The sequence below is a fragment of the Mobula hypostoma genome, chromosome 10 (assembly GCF_963921235.1).
Source record: "Mobula hypostoma chromosome 10, sMobHyp1.1, whole genome shotgun sequence".
Taxonomy (NCBI): Eukaryota; Metazoa; Chordata; class Chondrichthyes; order Myliobatiformes; family Myliobatidae; genus Mobula; species Mobula hypostoma.
In genome coordinates this window covers 14748654-14769655 of record NC_086106.1, presented here as the reverse complement: position 1 = coordinate 14769655, position 21002 = coordinate 14748654, and the positions used below count along the sequence as shown (strand labels likewise).

At 49.9% G+C, this 21002-nt stretch overlaps 1 protein-coding gene across 2 annotated transcripts in view; it reads left to right on the top strand.

Moving 5' to 3' along the window:
* The window catches only part of LOC134352664 (RAS guanyl-releasing protein 1-like), a 194884-nt gene extending 182976 nt beyond the window's left edge, over positions 1–11908 (top strand). For both annotated transcript variants that reach the window (XM_063060016.1, XM_063060017.1), the window contains exons 16-17: positions 9585–9883; positions 10699–11908. In XM_063060016.1, the coding sequence (XP_062916086.1) occupies positions 9585–9883; positions 10699–10911 (512 nt within the window). In that variant the 3' untranslated portion in view covers positions 10912–11908. The remainder of the gene's footprint in view (positions 1–9584; positions 9884–10698) is intronic.
* The last annotated feature ends 9094 nt before the right edge of the window (positions 11909–21002 follow it).

Here is a 21002-nt window from a genome sequence, read left to right as displayed (position 1 = left end):
TGTGTGCATGTGTGTGTATACGTGTGTGTATGTGTGTGAGAGAGAGTGTGTGTGTAGGTGTGAGAGAGTGTGTGTGTGTGCATGTGTGTATACGTGTGTATGTGTGTGAGAGAGTGTGTGCATGAGTGTGTGTACGTGTGTGTATATATGTGTGTATTTGTGTGAGTGTGTGTGTAGGTGTGAGAGAGTGTGTGTGTGCATGAGTATGTGTGTGTGTGTGTGAGAGCGTGTGTGTGCATGTGTGAGTGTGAGAGAGAGAGAGAGAGAGTGTGTGTGTGTGTGTGTGGGGGTGGTGGGGGAGGGGAAGGTGAAAGTCGGAGATCTACTGTGAGGAGATAAACAGGAACAGAAAGGGCTGCTGGACACTGATAAGGAAAGGAGTGGGAATGGGAACAATCGATTTGTGGGAGGGGTATAGAATGGCAGGTTGAACCAGAACCAGATAGGAGAGAGGGGTTGGGGAGCCTGTGGGTGAACTATGAGGGAAGAGGGTGGATGGAACCAGCAGGAGGAGGAGGGGATGAAGAAGAGTGAAGACTGATGAAGGTGCTGGGGTAAAAGAGGACGGAGACGAGCTGGAGGGGGATGGGGGTAGAGGGAGTGAAGAAGGCTGTCAGTGTGTGGGAATGGGCAATTGAAATGATGGGAATCTGGGAGCTCGGGACGGCCACTGTGGATTGACCGCAGGTATTCTTGGTCTCACCGATGTGGAAGACGCCGCATCGGGAGCACCGGATGCAGTAGCTGGGGTTGGATGAGGGGTATAGATAGGATAAATGCAAGCAGACTTTTCCACTGAGGTTGGGTGGGACGACAACCAGAGGTTAAGGGTGAAAGGTGAGAAATTTAAGGGGAACACGAGGACTGGTACATGGTTGGGAGGGCTATGGTCCTGGTGCAGGTCGATGGGAGTAGGCAGTTTAAATGGTTTGGCATGGACTAGATGGGCTGAAGGGCCTGTTTCTGTGCTGTAGTTTTCTATGACTCTCTGCATGTGAACCTTTGCCTCACCTAGATGAGTGGAATTAGACCCCTGGATGGTGGTGAGAAAGGTGGTGTATATCTCCTGCAAGCACAGGGGAAAGTGTCAGGGCTCGGGGAGGGATGGGTAGGGAAGACCGAGCCTGGGAGTCACTGAGAGAGGGTCTCTGCTGAAGGTGGAGAGCAGGAGAGGGGAGAAGATGTAGCTGGTGGTGGGACCTCCTTGCAGCTGGTGGAAATGACTAAGTTTTATGTGCTGGGGTCATACTGAAACAAAGAGTTTCAAACACCTCCGGACGTCTGTAAATGTTTCACACATCATGAATGACCGTTGTAGTCGCCACTGTGAGGTGGCGGGCCAGATGTCAAAGTCAGCCGTTAGCCAGATGTGACTAAACACATTGACGAAGGTAGAGCCATAGATGTAGTGTATATGGATTTTAGCAAGGCATTTGATAAAGTACCTCATACAAGACTTATTGAGGAAGTAAGGAGGCATGGGATAGAAGGGGACATTGCTTTGTGGATCCAGAACTGGCTTGCCCACAAAAGGCAAAGAGTGGTTGTAGACAGGTCATATTCTGCATGGAGGTCAGTGACCAGCGGTGTGCCTCAGGGATCTGTTCTGGGATCCCCTTCTCTTCGTGATTTGGATGAGGAAGTGGAGGGATGGGTTAGTAAATTTGCTGATGACACAAAGGTTGGGGGTGTTGTGGATAGTGTGGAGGGCTGTTAGAGGTTACAGCGGGACATCGATAGGATGCAAAACTGGGCTGAGAAGTGGTAGATGGAGTTCAACCCAGATAACATTTAACATTTAAGAAAAACTCAGACAGGTACATGGATGGGAGGTGTATGGAGGGATATGGTCCAGGTGCAGGTCAGTGGGACTAGGCAGAAAAAGGGTTTGGCACAGCCAAGAAGGGCCAAAAGGCCTGTTTCTGTGCTGTAATGTTCTATGGTTCTAAGTGTGAGGTCAAATATGACGGCAGAATATAGCATTAATGGCAAGACTCTTGGCAGTGTGGAGGATCAGAGGGATCTTGGGGTCCAAGTCCATAGGACACTCAAAGCTGCTGTGCAGGTTGACTTTGTGGTTAAGAAGGAATACAGTGCATTGGCCTTCAGCAATCGTGGGATTGAGTTTAAGAGCCGAGAGGTAATGTTGCAGCTATATAGGACCCTGGTCAGACCCCACTTGGAGTACTGTGCTCAGTTCTGGTTGCCTCACTACAGGAAGGACGTGTATTGTGCTGTAGGTTTTCTGTGTTTCTATCCTGGCGCTGGAGAGGAGCTTCTGCAAAGGATGCCCCAGACAGCGGGCACGAGCTCCAAACCAGCCCCGCCACCCCCAGCGGCGGGCGGCCACTCGGAACCTCCGCACCCTGCCCTACAAACGCTCAGGCGGGCCTTCCGTCTCCGCGGGGATCGAACTGACGCGGTGGTGCTGCGGGCAATTTGCCCGTGTGGACAGTCCCCCTTTTCGTACGCTCTCTGCCCTTTATATTCAGGAAAGTGCAGCCCAGTGTCCGACACTGACACAGGGCTGGCGTCGGGGAATTCATCCTTTGGGTTGCTTCTCCCTCTCTCACTCCTTGTCCATTATATTTCTGAATACAGGTCCCATTGTGCAACACTGATACGGTGCTGGAGTGGGGGAGTACCGTCCCACTTTCAACCCTCCTTGTCCATTACGTACCTGCACATAGCACCCAGTGTCCAACATATGATCTGACTGGTAGGCCGTAAGGTTGTGAAATGAAACAGAGGGTCCTCGGATAGGAGGTGCATAGTTTGTTCAAAGTGTGAAAGTAGGCAGACAGGATAGTGAAAAATAATTTACTAAGGTGGTAAATATTGGGAGGTCAGTTTGAGGCTTTTGATGTGGCAGTGTTCACCAAGCCTGGCAATTAGCTTGCGGACGTTTCATCACCAGTCGAGGTGACCTCTCAGTGCGCAGTTGCTGGTGACTCTCCCTGGGAGCGCTCGTGTTTACATACCCTCCCCCTCCCATTCACTTGCCTCGCTTCTGATTGGCTACCCCGTCAGTTAGCGTTTGAATTCTATTGGCTTGTGTTTCTTCGGGGTTCGTAGATGAAGTCTATCTCGACGTGTTAGCTTATGGAGTTATCGGGAGGGAACCATGCTTCTAAAAGCATGATCCACCGCCGCCGCTCTCGGTACACGAAGACCGAGAAGGACACCGCGGAGGCTAACAGGAAGCGGGCACGAGAATATCTCGAAGCGTGGTTCCCGTCCGATAACTCCACGAAGAAACGTATTGAAATAGACGCTACCTGCAAACCCCCTAAGAGCCAAAGAAACGCGAGCCAATAGAGTTCAAAGGCCAACCGAAGGAGTAGCCAATCAGGACCGAGGCACGGGTCAGGGTCCTATATAAACACGAGCCCTCCCCGAGAGAAACACCAGCAACTGCGCTCTGCGGATGTCACCTCGACTGGCGAGAAAACGCCTGCAAGCTAATTGCTCGGTGAGCACCGGCACATCGAAGCTGTTTGGTACACGGGTCTTCTTCAGTCTGGGCAGTGAGGACAGGAGCTGGGCCATTAGGTGCAGTTGTGCAAGTTGCTGGTGACGTGACACTCGGGAGTACTGTAGTTGGGTAGTTATTGAGACACAGTACAGAATAGGCTCCTTTTGGCCCTTCGAGTGTGCCGCCCAGCAATCCTCCTAACTAACCCCTGCCGAATCACGGGACCATTTACAACGACCAGTTAACCTACCGACCGGTAGGTCTTTGGACTGTGGGAGGAAACCGTAGCACCCAGAGAAAACCCACACGGTCACAAAACCCGGCACTGTGCTCACCTGCCCTCCCCCCCTCCGTCACCCCACGTTACGGGAGATGTGGTTAAATTGGAGAGAATCCAGAAAGGGTGTATAGAGAGTCAACACCTTTCTTCCTTGGGGCTTAGAAGAATGAGGGCAATCTTTTAGGGGCTTATGAAATCAGGAGTGGCAGAGATAAGGTGCAGTCTGACTGTCTTTTCTCCGAGGATAGGGGGAGTCCGAGGCGAGAAGGCTTAGATTTAAGGTGAGAGGGGGACGATTTAAAGGGGACCTGAAAGTCAACGTTCTCACGGAGAGGGTGGTGAGTATACGGAATGAGCTACCAGGGGAAGCATTTGAAGCAGGGACGAAGGTATCAGTTTAAGAAACACTTGGAGGAGCAGGGCTTAGAGGAATACGGGCGGAATGCGGGAGTTGAGATCAGCCAGTCAGCATGGCCTAGATGGGCTGAAGGGCCTGTATCTCTGCTGTGTTGCTCTGTGACTCTCTGACCGTCAAAATCCTGCCCTGGCACCTCTCCAGTCTGGTGGGGTGTAATCCGGGAAACGCTGGTCTGAAGGGGCTGGCCCCGGGGGTGGGGGTGAGGATCAGATATCTAATTACAGAGAAACAAATGCTCGAGGGGAGATTGGGGGCGGGAAGCAGTCATAGAATTCTTCGAAAGAGCCTGCGGACAAAGTGGCCTCCTCCTCAGTTCTAAACTTCTGCAGAAGTACAGAGAGACCTCAGCTGATCTTACTTGTAACCTGGAGGACAGAACGCTGTGGTAAGCAAATATCTTGGCTCAGACCAGATCTTATCTGTCCTGATGGGAGGAATGACATTTTCTGGCCTTTTATTAACCCTTTCCTGTCTGGCACAGACTGCTAAAAATCCACTGTCGCAGATGCTGGATAACGCTCAGGTTGACAACAATCTGGGGCAGTTCTGAGTGGCCTGAAACTTAGGCCTTACAACTTTTGTTTGTAATCCCAGTCAGTCCTGTGAGATGCAGGTGTGTTGGGCTGGAACATTGTCACCTTTGAATATAAAGTCCCTGGTCCAAGACCATCTCACGGGACCCAAGGGGGGAATACTCGAGTGTCGTCCTGATGCCGCATCGCTGGTTAAAGGCCCCTCACCTCACCGAGTCAGGGACTCTCCCATCAGTCACTGCTGCCGGTGTCCACACAGGACCCGTGTTTGTGGCGTTGCTGTCAGTGGCATCTTGCCGTGGCGGAGCCAGCTGCCGCTGCTCTCCGTGTCACAGGAGCAGGCTTTGAGAAGTCTTCGGCTTGAGGTTCGTGCTGTTAGCATGTCCCCCAGAGCAACAGCAAGCTCTCTGATTTGGTGACGCTGTCCTGATTCAGTGGTGGGAGCCGTCCCTGCCCACCGCAGCTACCTGTGGCTTTTTGTTCTGCTTTGGCTATCTCACGGTCACAGCTTCCTGCTGAAGACACACTCACTGTTGTCAATCGACTTTTTTTTTATCCTGATGAGCTCTTCCCCCCCCCCCCCCATGGGGCAAGAACTAGGGGGAGCGAGTTAATGGAGATGGGCTGATTGTGGTCCGGCTTCGCCTCCAGAAACATCAACCCACGGTATGGCTCTGATAACATGCTCCTTTCAGCTCAAGATCTCTTACTGACGCACCGCGCAGAGCAAGCTCGTAATTCTTAGCAACACACACACACACACACACAAAATGCCGGAGGGCCTCGGCAGGTCGGGCGGCATCTATGGAGAGGAATGAACAGTCGACGTTTCAGGCCGAGACCTGTAGAGGAAGGGGGCAGAAACCAGAATAAGAAGGTGGGGGGGGGAAGGGGAGAGGACGGTGTACAAGCTGGCCAGGTGATAGGTGAGACCAGGTGAGTGGGGGAAGGGTGATGAAGTTGGAAACTGGGGGGTGATAGGTGGGAAAGGTGAAGGAGCCGAAGAAGTAGGGATCTGATAGGAGAGGACAGCGGACCATGGAATAAAGGGAAGGAGAAGGGGAACCAGACGCAGGTGATGGAAAGAGAAGGGGAGAGAGGGTAATCAGAATGGGGAATCACACAAGAGAGAAGGGGGAGGGGGGGAAAGAAATTACCAGAAGTCAGAGAAAGCAATGTTCATGCCATCAGGTTGGAGGCTACCCAGACGGAATAGGAGGTGTTGCTCCTCCCACCTGAGTGTGGCCTCATTGTGAGAGCAGAGGAGGCCGTGGACAGACATGTCAGAATACTACTTTTGGATGTTTTGACAGCTCGGCTGTGGGGCATCCCCACTGCAGCAACAGAGCCTCCTTTGAAGTATGAAGTATCCCAACATGCCAGGGCATTGACCACACAGGAAGATCCCATTAACAGCCACTTCGACAGATCGGTTATTTTGGAATTAAATATGGCAAGGCTCTTGGGGTGGGGGGCGGCGGTGGTGAGGTCACTCCTTTGAGATCTACCTGACAGAACATCGGGGGGTAGGCAGGATTGGTCCACCCGCTCCACCATTCAATAGGCCTGTGACTCATCGGACCTCAGTCTCAGCAACACTCTCCCTCGCCCCTGACGGCAGACGGGAACTCATTCCCTTCCCAGTGGGACACTCTTCAGATGACAAGATCACTGATCAAATCCCACCTGTGGGTTTCAACTCCCAGAAATGAATAAATCTGGGGTTGTAAACCAGCGCAGAAAGGGGCCTTTGGCCTGCCATACTATACTAATCCTAATGCCACTGTGAGTAACTTTCAGATTTAGATTTATCTAAATTTTACTCAGAGGGTGGTAGCTGTGTGGAACGAGCTTCCAGCAGAAGTGGTTGAAGCAGGTTCGATGTTGTCGTTTAAAGTTAAATTGGACAGATATACGGACAGGAAAAGAATGGAGGGTTATGGGCTGAGTGCAGGTCAGTAGGACTAGGTGAGAATAAGAGTTCGGCACGGACTAGAAGGGCCAAGATGGCCTGTTTCTGTGCTGTAATTGTTATGTGGTTATATATGGTTAAATCCGAGCCTGACTCGGTACAGCAGTTTGGACGGGTTGATGCTGCTTTTTGTGGCCTCCTTCGCCCCCTGCTGGGCTGGAGTGATGGTGCAGCTCTTGGCGAGGCCACGTAACACCGTCGCCCTGCAGCCCGCTCAGTGCTGGAAGACGCAAGATGCTCGCTCCATTGCCCCCCTCAATGCCACGACAGGCGTAGACAGGGTTACATTCAGTCTTTTTACCAGCCTTGGGGAATCAAGAACCAGAGGGCATTTGGTTTAAGGTGAGAGGCGCTACTCTCAGGGAGGAGGTACAGGAGCCTGAAGGCACACGCTCAACGTTTCAGAAATAACTCCTTCCCCATCTGATTTCTGAATGGACATTTAACCCAAGAACACTGCCTCACTACTGTTTTTTTTTCTCTTTTTGCACTATTTAATTTAACTTTTAAAATATACTTACTGTAACTGACAGTTTTTATTATTATGGATTACAATGCACTGCTGCCATATAACAAATTTCGTGACATACGCCGGTGATATTAATGTGATTCTGAGGGGAAAGATTTAATGGGATCTTGAGGGAGTTTAGAAGAATGAAGGGAGATTTCATGGAAAGCTATTGAATGTTGATTATTAAAAGGCCCAGACAGAGTGGGTGTGGAGAGGATGTTTCCTATAGTAGGGGAGTCTAGGGCTAGAAGGCAGAGATTCAGAAAGAAATGAGGAGGAATTTCTTTAGCCAGAGGGTGGTGAATCTGTGGAATTCATTCTCATAGACGGCTGTGGAGGCCAAGTCATTGAGTATATTTAAAATGGAGGTTGATAGGTTCTTGATTAGTAAGAGCGTCAAAAGTTACAGGGAGACAGCAAGAGAATGGGGTTGAGAGGGATAATAAATCAGCCATGATAGAATGGTGGAGCAGACTCGATGGCCTGAATGGCCTAATTTGTTCCTATGTCTTATGGATGGGTAACTTTATTACACAGAGGGTGCTGTGTTTGTGAAACGGCAAGAGGGCATGTACTATATAGTGATCTTATCTGCAATTCAGTCTTACCGCTTCACTCCATCCGCCAGAACAAGCAGGATCTCCCGGTGGCCACCCATTTTAATTCCACTTCCCATTCCCATTCCGATATGTCCATCCGTGGCCTCCTCCACAGTCGGGATGAGGCCACACTTAGGTTGGAGGAACAACACCTTATTTACCATTTGGGTAGCCTCCAACCTGATGGCATGGACATTGATTTCTCAAACTTCCCGTAATGCCCCCCACCAACCCCTCCTCCTTCACCATTTCCCATCCCCTTTCCCTCTCTCACCTCATCTCCGTGCCTGCCCATCGCCTCTCTCTGGTGCTCCTTCCTCCTTTTTTCTTTCTTCCATGGCCTTGTCTCTCTCACCAATCAACTTCCCAGCTCTTTACTTCATCCCTCCCCCTCCAGGTTTCACCTTTCACCTGGTGTTTTTCTCTCCCCTCCCCCCACCTTTCAAATCTACTCCTCAGCTTTTTCTCTCCAGTCCTGCCAAAGGGTTTCAGCCCAAAATGTCGACTGTACTTTTCTCCATAGCTGCTGAGTTCCTCCAGCATTTTGTGTGTGTTGCTCAGTTTTACAGGAATCTGTTTTAGAGATGGGGAGGAATCTCCTCTCTCAGAAGGCTGTGAGATTTAGAAATTCCCTCCCCATCTCTTGAAATTCTGAAATGCCTTCACTCAGCTGCAGATGCCAGAGGTACGAGTGACATTTCCTCAGTGACCACTCAGTCGATTCCCCTCGGAATCAAAGTTCAAAGTAAATTTATTATCAAAGTTCATATACAATCCTGTGATTCCATTTTAATGTGGGCATACTCACTAAATCTATAGAATCAATGAAAGACCGCACCAATTTGGGTGGTCAACCTCTTCTTCTTTCTTCTTCGGCTGTCCATCGATTTTGATGTTGACTGTGCTGAGAGTTTAGTCTCTGCAGGCACGTTTAGGGGCCACAAGACCAGCATTGGATCGGCACTGTCTCCCACATTGGGTTGCATTTGTGATTTGACTGGTCTAGCACCGAATGTTTGCGTTCATGACCTGCTTCCTATTTCTTCTGCCTTTTCTCCTCAATAGCTGGGATTGACTTCTTGACAATGCAGTGCCAACTTCTTCTGTCCAAGACATCTTTCTCCCAGGGGTTGACATTCATGTACGTGTTCTTCATGTGGTGCTTGAGCACATCTTTGTAGAGCAGTTTCTGACCACCGTGCTTCCTCGTTCCTTCATGTAGCTCACCACAGAAAACAGCTTTGGGTAAACGATCATCGCTCCTTCTTGTGACATGACCAGTCCAACGCAGCAGAGAAGCTGTAATGAGCGATTCTACGCTCAACCAGAGCGTAGAAGGCAACAAACTTTGCAAGTGCAAAAAGAAATGAATAATAATAGTAATAAATAAGCAATAAATATCGAGAACGTGAGATGAAGAGTCCATAGGTTGTGGGAACAGTCCCAGTGATAGGGCGAGAGAGGTTATCCCCTCAGGTTTTCAAGAGCTTCATGGTTGGGGGGCAGTGAGTGTTCCTGAGGCTCTGGTTGTGATAAGATCACCTTCCAGTACATGGCCTCTTCTCAGGTTACTATCAACAGGGAGAAAGTGCAGGAGTATGAAGACCCGCACTCAACAGCTTCTTCCCCAGTGAAGGATGCGATAGGGAGTGAGCTCTTCGTGTTAAGGGCAGGGGCCGAGGCTGGAGTTGGATCCGCCCTGGTTTTGTTGCCTAGCAGAGCAGCCGGGCAAGGCTGAGGGACGTCCCCGCTCCGGTTCTAACATTCTGAAGTGTCTCCTTTGTCCCCTCCCGCAGGTGGTGATGCCGACATATTCATGTACCCCAACATGGACAGCGCCGAGCACAGCCACAATGGAAAGGACCACGCCATCGTGGTGCTGAGCCACCTGGACCAGATGATGCCGGTTCAGAGGAAGCCGGCCGTGGCGGACAGCTCCACCCAGACCGAGGCGCCCTGCCCGGGGGCGGACTCGGCGGCCGGGGCGCCCGCGCTCTCGGGGTCCGCCTCAGGCGCCTCCACGCGGCGGCGGCTCGTCGACGACAAGGATCTGGAACTCCACCGGCAGGCGCAGAGGCTCCACGAAGCGGAGGAGGTGAGGCGGAGTGGAGTGGGGTGGGCGGGCCTGGGTCTTGCCTGGCCTGTCCACGTAACGGGCAGCGTGGCGCGATGTCCGGCTGGCTCCCTGGTCCCATGGGAGGGGCCGAGAGGCACCCGGGGGCATTGGAGCCGGATCCAAAAGGGTGAACCCAGCCCTGCCGTGAGATCAGGATTGTGGCAGAGAGCGAAAAAAAGGCTTACAGGAGACGCTCCGTCAAGTTTTTCCAAGTTTATTCACTTCCCGGGACGCAGGCAACACAGAGAAGGGCAGAATTTATCGCTGACCCCCCCCCATAGGAAACTGGGAAACCCGAAGGAACCCACACGGTAATAGATAGATAAATGAATAGATATTTCATAGATCCCAAAGGAATCGCAGTAGTATTACAAGTGCGCAGATAAGAGAAGTAGAAAGAATAAAAAATAAGTTACCTCAGACAGTCTAACAGGAGGGGGTCATCACTTCCCGGTTATAGGTCGACTCATTCCAGACCCTGATGTCCAAGGGTAAGAATGGCCTCATAAAGCGCTCTTTGGAGCAGGGCAATTGTCTCAGTCTAGTGCTGAAAGTGCTCGTCTGTTCAGCCAAGGTGGCTTGCAGAGGGTGAGAAAGATTGTCCAGAATGTAGACACTCATTGCAGACAGGGGCGGGAATCGAACTCCCCATCGCGGTGGCTGCGAAAAGATTGTGCTGTCACCGGTACACTACTGTGCCAACCCCCCCCTTTTTTTTTAAAATAACCTGTATTGCCCCCAAGATCTCTAGAGGTCCCACGGCCGATGGTTAACATCTCTCCTCCTCTCCTCAGCGGCGAGACCAGCTAGAGACGGAGAACGAGACCCTGCGCAAGCTGAAGGACACGCTGGCCGAGGAGAACGCCAGGCTGGTCTGCCAGCTCAACGCTCTCCAGCAGCAGCTCGACGACCTGAAGGGGAGGCGGGAGCCCCTCGGCCAGCCCACCGTCACGCTGATACTGGAACAGATGGACAACATGCATGTGCAGCGTGACTCCAAGATCTGAGCCACGGCAACGCGGAGTAGACGGGACAGTGTGCGCACTCCAACACCGCGGCACGTTTTGCCCTGATTTCCTCTGTTGCTTAAGGAGACCCGCCCCCCGCCCCCACCCCGGGTGCAGGAATCGATCCGGAAGACTGTAATCTCCGGGCTCCCCTCGTTCAGACGTTGTTTTCCTGCTCAGTCGGCCGGGGTGGGGGCCCAGCGAACGATCGGGTCCGGACTCACAGCGGCCCCGCGACGGCGTGGGCCTCTGCCGCGTCACGCACCGGGTGGAAAGTGGCCTCCTTGCCCTGAATGAAGGCTCTCCCCCGGAGTGAGGTTGAGAGGATTGCCGGGACCGAGTTGCAGATGAAGACTGGGAAAGGAGCAGGAGACGAGGTTCTGACCTCACTCCGCACCCGCAAGGGGTGACATGCTAGTGAAACGTGGGACAGGCAGATAGGTGCCGTGGTTAATGCTGTATAACCCCATGACTCCTGCAATCACAAGGGACCTGCCACGGCCCAACATTACTGTGTTCCAACCCCTCCCCTCTTCGCCAACAGCTTGAGGACATGGTCTTCTCCCAGTGACTACTCTGATCCTGGGGTCGGGGGTCGATCCAGGCAGAGCCCAGACCTCCTCCGCCAACGTCCATACCCGGGCGGGGGGCTGCGAGCATTTTGCCCCCACCCCCCAACAACACAGAACCGCGCCGTCTCTGCTCGGCAGAAAAGCGTCTCCCTCCGGTCAGAAACAGCCTCAGCGCAGGGCGATTATTTATCTTACTAAGTCGGTGCTCGGGCGCCCCGATCGCGGAAAAAAAAAGGTATCGCCGGGTAGCAAACGGGTTGCTGTGTGACAGGCCACACGTTGTCCTCGTTTCTTCTGCCAAGCACTGTGTTCACCGCGTTCTAAAGTTTTCGTTCAGTGCTTCGGTCGTATGTGTGATTGTGCGTGTATGTATGTAAGTACACCGGGCTGGATCCTGCTGGGCGTTGTAAATACTTTGCGAAATAAAAACCGTTTCTTATTGTCCGTGCAGTGTGAGGTGACCACAAGACAGGCTCACTCCCGCCCCTCTTCATTTTAAAATTGTGTACAAAGTTATAATGGTAAATGCAAGCAGGCTTTTTTCCCATTGAGGTTGGGTAAAACTAGAACCAGAGGTCACAGGGTTAAGGCCACCCAGAGGGAAGATGAGGTGCTGGCAGGGAAGGGGGGGCCGAAGGGCGGACGGGTCAGTGTGCGGGAAAGGGGAATTCAAATGGCCGGAAACTGGAGGCTTGGAATAGCCATTGCAGACTGACCTCTCGGACTGTTAGCCTTGAGCTGAACCCCCGAACCTGGAGGACTGGTGGACCACTCTTAGTCTGACCTCTACCCTTTGACCTGTTTGGCATGGGTGACCCTAAAAACAAAGCCCTGACTCCAGCCAACGTGGTTCTCCAGGTCATTGGGGCACTCAAGCCTCCAAACCCAACCACAAGGTTGTGGTCCTCCTGGAGGTAGGGGAGCTTGGTCAAATGGCCATATGACATCCCAACTGCTATCCATGATAGCCCGATTGATGGAGTCCAATGTGCTCTACTCCTCTTTCCCTCACCGTCTCGCAGCGATGATTTCAACAAGCTATCGTACTGTGCAAAAGTCTTGGGCTAGTGTATCTGAGGCCTTTGCACAGTACTGTATTTGTCAACGTAGAGCAGAGAGGGAGTAGGTTTGTAAATCTGGGGGGGGGGAGTAAAGGATGTTGGGAATGGTGAGGGAGGAACGCCGTGGGAGTTGTGTGGGACCGGGGGCAGAGAGTATGTTTATTATCAGAGTATGAAAGCAGTATACAACCCTGAGATTTACCCTCCTCACAGACAGCCACAAAACAAAGAAAACCATGGATCCTCTCCCCTCACGATGAGACAACACTCAGGTTGGAGGAGCAACATCTTATATTCCGTCTGGATAGCCTCCAACCTGATAGCATGAGCATCGATTTCTCAAACTTCTGGTAATTGACCCCCCCCTCCATCCTCACCATTCCCCATTCCCATTTCCCTCTCTCACCTTACCTCCTTACCTGCCCATCACCTCCCTCTGGTGCTCCTCCTCCTTCCCTTTCTTCCATGGCCTTCTACCCTCTCCTATCAGATTCCCCTTTCTCCAGCCCTGCATCTCTTTCACCAATCGACTTCCCAGCTCTATACTTCACCCCTCCCAGTTTCACCTATCGCCCACCACCTTGTACTTCTTCCTCCCCTCCCCCCACCTTCTTACTCTGACTTCTCATCTCCTTTTCTCAACCCCGAGGAAGAGTCGCGGCCCGAACCGTCGACTGTTCACTCTTTTCCACAGATGCTGCCTGGCCTGCAGAGTTCCTCCGGCATTTTGTGTGCGAACCATGGAGCCCGTTCAAAGAGAAACATCAACCCCTTGCACAAGAAACAAATCACGCAAACAGCAACACAAACAACGAGTGTAAACACAGAATATAAAACACAAAAATGAAAGAGTCCATATTCATTTCAGTGCCAGGGGCAGGGGGTGGCATGGGTGCAGACACACCCAGCCCTGAGACACCAGGCAAGATCATTTGATTCCAAACAATTACAGAATGTCTCTCTGGACCTTCCCACTCCCTCCCCTTTTCCCAACCGTGATTCCCCTCTTCCTGCCCTCTTCCCACTCTCAATCCACAACAGAGACCCAGATCAGAATCAGGTTTATCATCACTCACATATATCGTGAAATTTGTTTTTTTTTGTGGTAGCAGTAAAATTATAACAGTACCCTGCAAAAGTCTTTATATGTTATTTACATACACACATATCTATTGATCGATCTATCTATGTGGGGAGCCTAAACTTTTGCACAGTACTGCAAATTTTATGTATGGTATACAGCAAAGTTTAGGCTCATTATGTATAAGACTTTTGCACAGTGCTGTATGCACTTGTACTCCTTGATCTCTCTGTTCTATTACACTCACTAATGCCCGACCATTCACAGTACAAATCCAATGCTCACTCTTATTGCTGGTGTGACCAGTGTGACTGATGAGAGTTGGGAGTTCAACAGGTACAACAGGTACGTTTAATGTCAGAGAAATGTACACAATATACATCCTGAAATTCTTTTTCTTTGCAAACATCCACGAAAACAGAGTATCCCAAAGAATGAATGACAGTTAAGATGTTAGAACCCCAAAGCATCCCCCCAGCTCCCCCTCCCACGCACAAGTAGCAACAAGGCAACGACACCCCCCCCCAGCAAAAAAAAATTGGCACCCTCCACCATGCAGAAAAGCATCAATAATTTGATGTTAAGGCTTTGAACCAGGTCCCTCAGGGTTGATCAGGAAGATTCTGATGTGCGGGATCCACACTGAATTCGTAGTTTGGATTCAGAACTGTCTTGTCCATAGGTGACAGAGGGTAGGGGGTGGAGGCTGTTATTCCATCTGGAGATCCGTGACCCGGTGGTTTTCCACAGGGAATGGTGCTGAGACCTCTGTTGTTTAAGAGAGATACACTCAGTAGCCATTTTATTAGGTAGAGAGCTGGGACCCCGGTGAGGTCTTCTGCTGATGTAGCCCATCTGCTTCAAGGTTCAGTGTGTTGTGCGTTCAGAGATGCCCTTCTGCACACCACAGTCATAACTCGTAGTTAATCGAGTTGCTCTCTCCTTCCTGTCAGCTTGAACCAGTCTGGCCATTCTCCTCTGACCGCTCTCATTAACAAGGCGTTTTCACCCACAGTATTTCTTTTCCCCTCTGTTTTTCACACCATTCTCCGTAAACTCTTGGGTGCAGATTCTGAGCAACTTAAACCACTCTGTCCGAAACCAACAATCATTCCACAGTCAAAGTTACTTTGATCACATTGCTTCCCCATTCTGCTGTTTGGTCTGACCAACAACTGAACCGTTTCGCCATGGTCTGCAAGCTTATTGTCATTTAACTATGTACATGAATACTATCAAACGAGATGTTTCTCCAGACCAGGGTGTAAAGCACAGTAGTATACAGCACACACAATAACTTATGAAACTAAGGACAGAAACTACAGATGAATCTCACATAACTAACAAAGTGCATAAATTAAATATCATAAGGTATGGAACAGATTAACCAGTGACAGTTTGAATGTGATGTGGCTGGGAGTTCAGAAGCCGAATGGCCTGAGGAAGAAACTGTTTCCCACCCTGACCGTTCTTGTCTTTATGCATTGGAGTCTCCTGCCTGATGGGAGAAAGTCAAAGAGGATGCTGGATGGATGGGTGGGATCCTTAATAATACTAAGGACCCTGTGTACACAACACTCCTGATAAATGTCCCCAGTGGACGGTAGGGAGACCCCTATGATCCCCTCAGACCTCACAGGCCTTTGTAGGGACTTCCGGTCCGATGCTCGGCTGCTCCCGTACCAGACGGAGATGCAACTTGTCGGGACGCTCCCAGTGGTGCTTCTTTAGTCATAGACTTGCTGCCACATGATTGGCTGAGGAGATATCTGCATTATCGAGCAGGTGTACAGGTGTACCTAATAAAATGGCCACCGAGGGGAGGTAAGTGTCCCAAATGAAAATGTACGTGAGTGGACATGTTACAAGACACAGAGCTGTGCATCGTGAAGAAGATTGTCAAAGGATCCGGCGGGATACAGATCAGTTAGTTATGAACGGGGAACTGGCAGATGGAGTCTAGGCTGGGAAAGTGTGAGAAGTTGTTCTTGGAAAGGTCCAGTGTGGGATGGGCAATACACAGTTGCCGGCAGGACCCTCAACAGCATTAATGTACAGAGACACTTGGGGTGCAGGTCCACAACTCGCTAAAAGTAACAATGGAAACGGTTGGACTGGTAAAGAAGTTGTGTGTGGCACGTTCATCACCAAAGGCACAGACTCTAAGGGCCCCAGACAGCCCTTCCAGGTGAGGTGACACCTCCCCTGCAATTCTGCTGGGGTTGTCTATTGTGCCCGGTGCTCCCGATGTGCCTTCCTCTACATTGGTGAGACACGTCGTAAACTGGGGGAACCGCTTCATCGAGCACCTCTGCTCCATCCGTCAAAAGCGAGACACTCCGGTGGCCAAACACGTTAACTCTGATTCCCATTCCCGTTCCGACATGTCGGTTCATGGGCCTCCTCTTCTGCCAAGATGAGGGCACCCTCAGGCTGGAGGAGCAACACCTTATATTCTGTCTGGGTAGCTTCCAACCTGATGGCATGAATATCAATTTCCCCTATCCCCACCCTGATCTTTTAATTATTCTCACCTGTCTGGGTCTCCTCCTCCTTCCCTTCCTCAAATAGTCCACTCTCCTCTCCTATCAGAAACCTTCTTCTCCACCCTTGACCTTTCCCACCCACCTGGTTTAACCTATCACCTCCTAGCAATCCTCCTTCCCTTCCCCCTTCCTTCTCAGTCCCGATGAAGGGTCTTGGCCCAAAACGTCAACCGTCTACTCTTTTCCATAGATGCTGCCTGGCCTGCTGATTTCCTCTAGCATTTTGCATGTGTTGCTCTGGATTTCCTGCATTTGCAGATTTTCTCATGTTTGTGACAGACTCTAAGAAGCAGGAAGTCACGTAGTAGTTGCATAAGACTTTGATTATGCCACACTTCAAGTATTGTGTTCCAGTTCTGGCCGTCCCAGAAATGGAAGGATGTTAAATCTTTGAAGAGGTTTACCAGGATGCTGCCTGGATTAGACAGCACGAGCTATTAGGAGAGGCTGGGCAAACTTGGGTTATTTTCTCTGGAGTGTCAGAAGATGAAGGGAGACCTGATAAAAGTTTATAGAACAATAAAGTAGTTAGTGTAGAGAATCAGAAAGTTTTTTGTTTAAAAATATGTGGTAGGCACTTCCGACTACTCTGTCAAGGGTGATGGAAGAAGCCAATATGATACTATAGTTTAGGGGGTTGTTGGACAGACATTAATGTGTAGGGAATGGAGGGGGATCATATACAGACAGAAGAGGTTTAGTTTGTTCAGCACAGATATCATAGTCCACAGGGTCTCTTCATATGCTGAACTGTTCAATGCAGTAACACCAAGAGGTGTCATAGAGTTATAGAGCCTGCTGGGCCTGTTTCTGTCCTTTGGCCCATCTACTCCGTGTCAAACTATCATTCTGCCTACTCCCAACTACCTGCACCCAGACCATGCCCCTCCCATCTATGTACTTATCCAAACTTCTCCTAAACGTTGAAATCAAACCCACGTCAGCCAATTCTGCTGGCAGCCCGTTCCACACTCACACTGTTTTCTGAGTGAAGTTGTCCCATAAGAACATAGCAGAATTAGGCCATTCAGCCCACCAAGTCTGCTCCACCAGCTAATCCTGGATCGTACTCAACCCTGCCTTCTCGCCATACCCTTTGATGTCCTGACCGATCAGGAAACGATCAACTTCTGCCTTAAATATACCCACGGACCTGACCTCCAACGCAGTCTGTGGCAGAGCATTCCACAGATTCACTACTCTCTGGCTAAAAAAGTTCCCTCCTTACCTCTGTTCTCAAATAAGACCCTAGGAACAGAAACAGGCCATTCGGCCCATCGAGTCTGCTCTGCCAATTCATCATGGCTGATCCATTTCCCTCTCAACCCCATTCTCCTGCCTTCTCCCCGTAACCCGTCATATCCTGACTTATCAACCTCCACCTTAAATACAGCCGATGACTTGGCCTCCACATTCACCTGTGGCCACGAATTTCAAATTCACCACCCACTGGCTAAAGAAATTCTCATCTCCATTCTCATCCCTTTACTCTGAGGTTATCCCCCTCTGGTCCTAGATGCCCCCACGACAGTAAATATCCTCTCCATATCCACCATATCTAGGCCTTTCAGCATTTGATAGGTTACAATGAGAATCCTCATCATTCTTCAAAATTCCAGTGAGTCACAGGCCCAGAGCCACCATATGCTCACGTGGTAAACCTTTCATTCCCAGAATCATTCTCATGAACCTCCTTTGAACCCTCTCCGATGTCAGCACATCCTTTCTTAGATAAGGGGCCCAAACCTTCTCACAGTACTCCAAGTGAGGCTTCACCAGTGCCTTATAAAGCCTCAGCATTACCTCCTTGCTTTCATATTCTAGTCCTCGCAAAATGAATGCTAACATTGCATTTACCTTCCTCACCACCGACTCAACCTGCAAGTTGAGGGAACCCTGCACGAGGACTCCCAAGTCCCTTTGCATCTCAGATTTTTGAATTTCCTGTTTAGAAAATACTCTACACTTGTTTTTCTTTCCACCAAAACGCATGACCATACACTTTCTGACACTGTATTCCAAGGGCTACTTCTTTGGTCATTCTCCCAATCTGTCTTAAGTCCTTCTGCAGCGCGCCCCCCCCACTTCTTCAACACAACCTGCCCCCTCCACCTACCTTCGTATCGTCTGCAAACTTGTCCAGAAAGCCATCAATTCCGTCATCTAAATCATTGACATACAACTTTTAAAAAGTTGTCCCAGCACCGGCCCCCCGACAACAAAACACCCCTGGTCACCGACAGCCATCAGAAAAGGTGCCATTTATTCCCGCTCCGTGCCTCCTGACCACCAGCCAATGCTCTATCCATGCGGCATCTTTCCTGTAATACCATGGGCTCTTAACTTACTAGGCAGCCTCAAGTGTGGCACCTTGTCAAAGGCCTTCTGAAAATCCAAGTGCACAAGATCCACTAATTCTCCTTTGTCTATCCTGCCTGCTATTTCCTCAAAGAACGCCATCAGATTTATCAGGCAAGTTTCCCTGATTGTGGCCTATCTTACTACACGCCTCCAAGTATCCCAAAGCCTCACCCTCGACAATCAACTCCAATGTCTTCCCAACCACAGAGTTCACACTTATTGGCCTATAAGTCCCTTTCTTCAGCCTCCCTCTCCTCTTGGAGAGTGGAGTGACAGTTGCAATTTTCCAATCCTCTAGAACCATGCCAGAATTAGTCATTATTGATAAGATCATTACCTAAGCCTCCAGAATCTCTTCAGCTACCTCTTTCAGAACCCTGAGGTGTAGTCCATCTGGTCCAGGTGACTTATCTACTTTCAGACCGATCAGCTTCCCAAGCACCTTCTCCCTAATAATAGCAATTCACTCATTTCTGCCCCATGACACTCTTGAAGTTCCAGCATATTGCTAGTGTTTTCCACAGTGAAGACTGATGAAAATACTTATTCTGATCATCTGCCATCTACTTGTCCACCATTACTACATCTCCAGCTTCATTTTCCTGCAATCCAATATCTATTCTCGCCTCTTTCACTCTTTGTATCTCTGAAAAAACTTTTGATATCCTCTTTGATATTATTGGCTAGCTTACCTTCATATTTCATCTTTTCCCTCCTTACGACATTTTTAGTTGCCTTCTTTTTGTTTTTAAAAGCTTCCCAGTCCTCTAACTTCTGACTAAATTTTTCTCTCCCTTTTGCTTTTATGTCAGCTTTGACTTCCTTTGTCAGCCATGGTTGTACCATCTTGCCTTTAGAATACTATTACTCCTTTGGGATGTATCTATCCTGTGCCTTCCGAAGTACTCCCAGAGACTCCACCCAATGCTACTCCGCCGTCATCCATGCTATTGTCCCCTTCTAATCAAATTTGGCCAGCTCCTTTCTTGTGCCCCTGTAATTCCCTTTACTCTACTGCAATACTGATATGTTTGACGTTAGCTTTTCCCTCTCAAATTGCAGGGTGAATTTTATCACATGATGATCACTGCTTCCTCAGAGATCCTTTACCTTAAGCTCCCTCATCAAATCTGGTTCATTACACAACACCCAATCCAGAATAACTGATCCCTTAGTGGGCTCAATCACAAGCTGCTTAAAAAAGCCATATCATAGGCATTCTACAAATTCTCTCTTTGGATCTAAAATCAGTACCAACCTGATTTTCCCAATCTACCTGCATATTGAAATACCCCTTAACTATCGTAACATTACCCTTTTGACATGCATCTTCTATCTCCTGTTGTAGCCAACATCCTGGCTATGGTTCAGGAGCCTATACAACTCACATCAAGTTCTTTTTAACCCATGCAGTTCCTCAACTCTACCCGCAATGATTCCACAGCTTCCGATCCTATGCCACCTTTCTAAGGATTCGATTTATTTTTTTACCAACAGAGTTATGCCAGCCGCTTTGCCTACCTGCCTGTACTTTCAATACAATATGTATCCTTGGATGTTAAGCCCCCTCCTATAATCTTACAGCCGTGACTCAGTGATGGCCACATTGTCATGCCTGCCAATCTCTAATGGCACAAGGTCTACCTTAATCCATATACTGCATGCATTCAAATATAACACCTTCAGTCCTGTACTCATCACCTTTTCAATTTTGTTCCCCGTTATACTGCAACTCATTCCAGAGACTGCAATTTTGCCCTATCATCTGCCGGTCTCACTGCACACTGCTTCTGCCTGTACACCAACTGCCCCCTCCTCAGTCCTATCACTCCAGCTCCCATCCCCCTGCCAAATTAATTTTAAATCCTCCCCCAATAAGTTCTAGCAGACCCGCCCGCAAGGATATTGGTTCCCCCTCGGGTTCAGGCGTAACCCGTCCCTTTTGTACAGGTCATGCCCTCCTCAGGAGAGATCCCAATGATCCAGAAATCTGAAATCCTGACTCCTTAACCAGTTCCTCAGTCTCACATTTACCTGTGAAACCATCCAGTTCTTGCCCTCACTGACACATGGCACAGTCAGCAATCCAGAGATTACTACCCTGGAGGTCCTCCTTTTAAATTCTCTCTTCAGGATCCCCTCCCTTTTCCTACCCACGATATGCACCAAGACTTCTAGCTGCTCACCTCCCCCCCCCCCTTAAAGTGGTGGACTCAATATGGGACAGCCCTGACCCTGGCACCAGGAAGGTGACACACCCTGTGGGTGTCTCCACTGCGTCCACAAAATCTCATGTCAAACTATGGAATCCCTTAACACTAGTGCCTTTTCTCTTCTCCCCCTTCCCTTCTGAGCCACAGTATCAGATTCAGTGCCAGAGACCCAGTTGCTGAAGATTCCCCCCACCCCCCCCGGTAGCTCACTCCCCCCAACAGTGTTAGGCTTGTTGAGGGGGACGGCCACAGGGGTA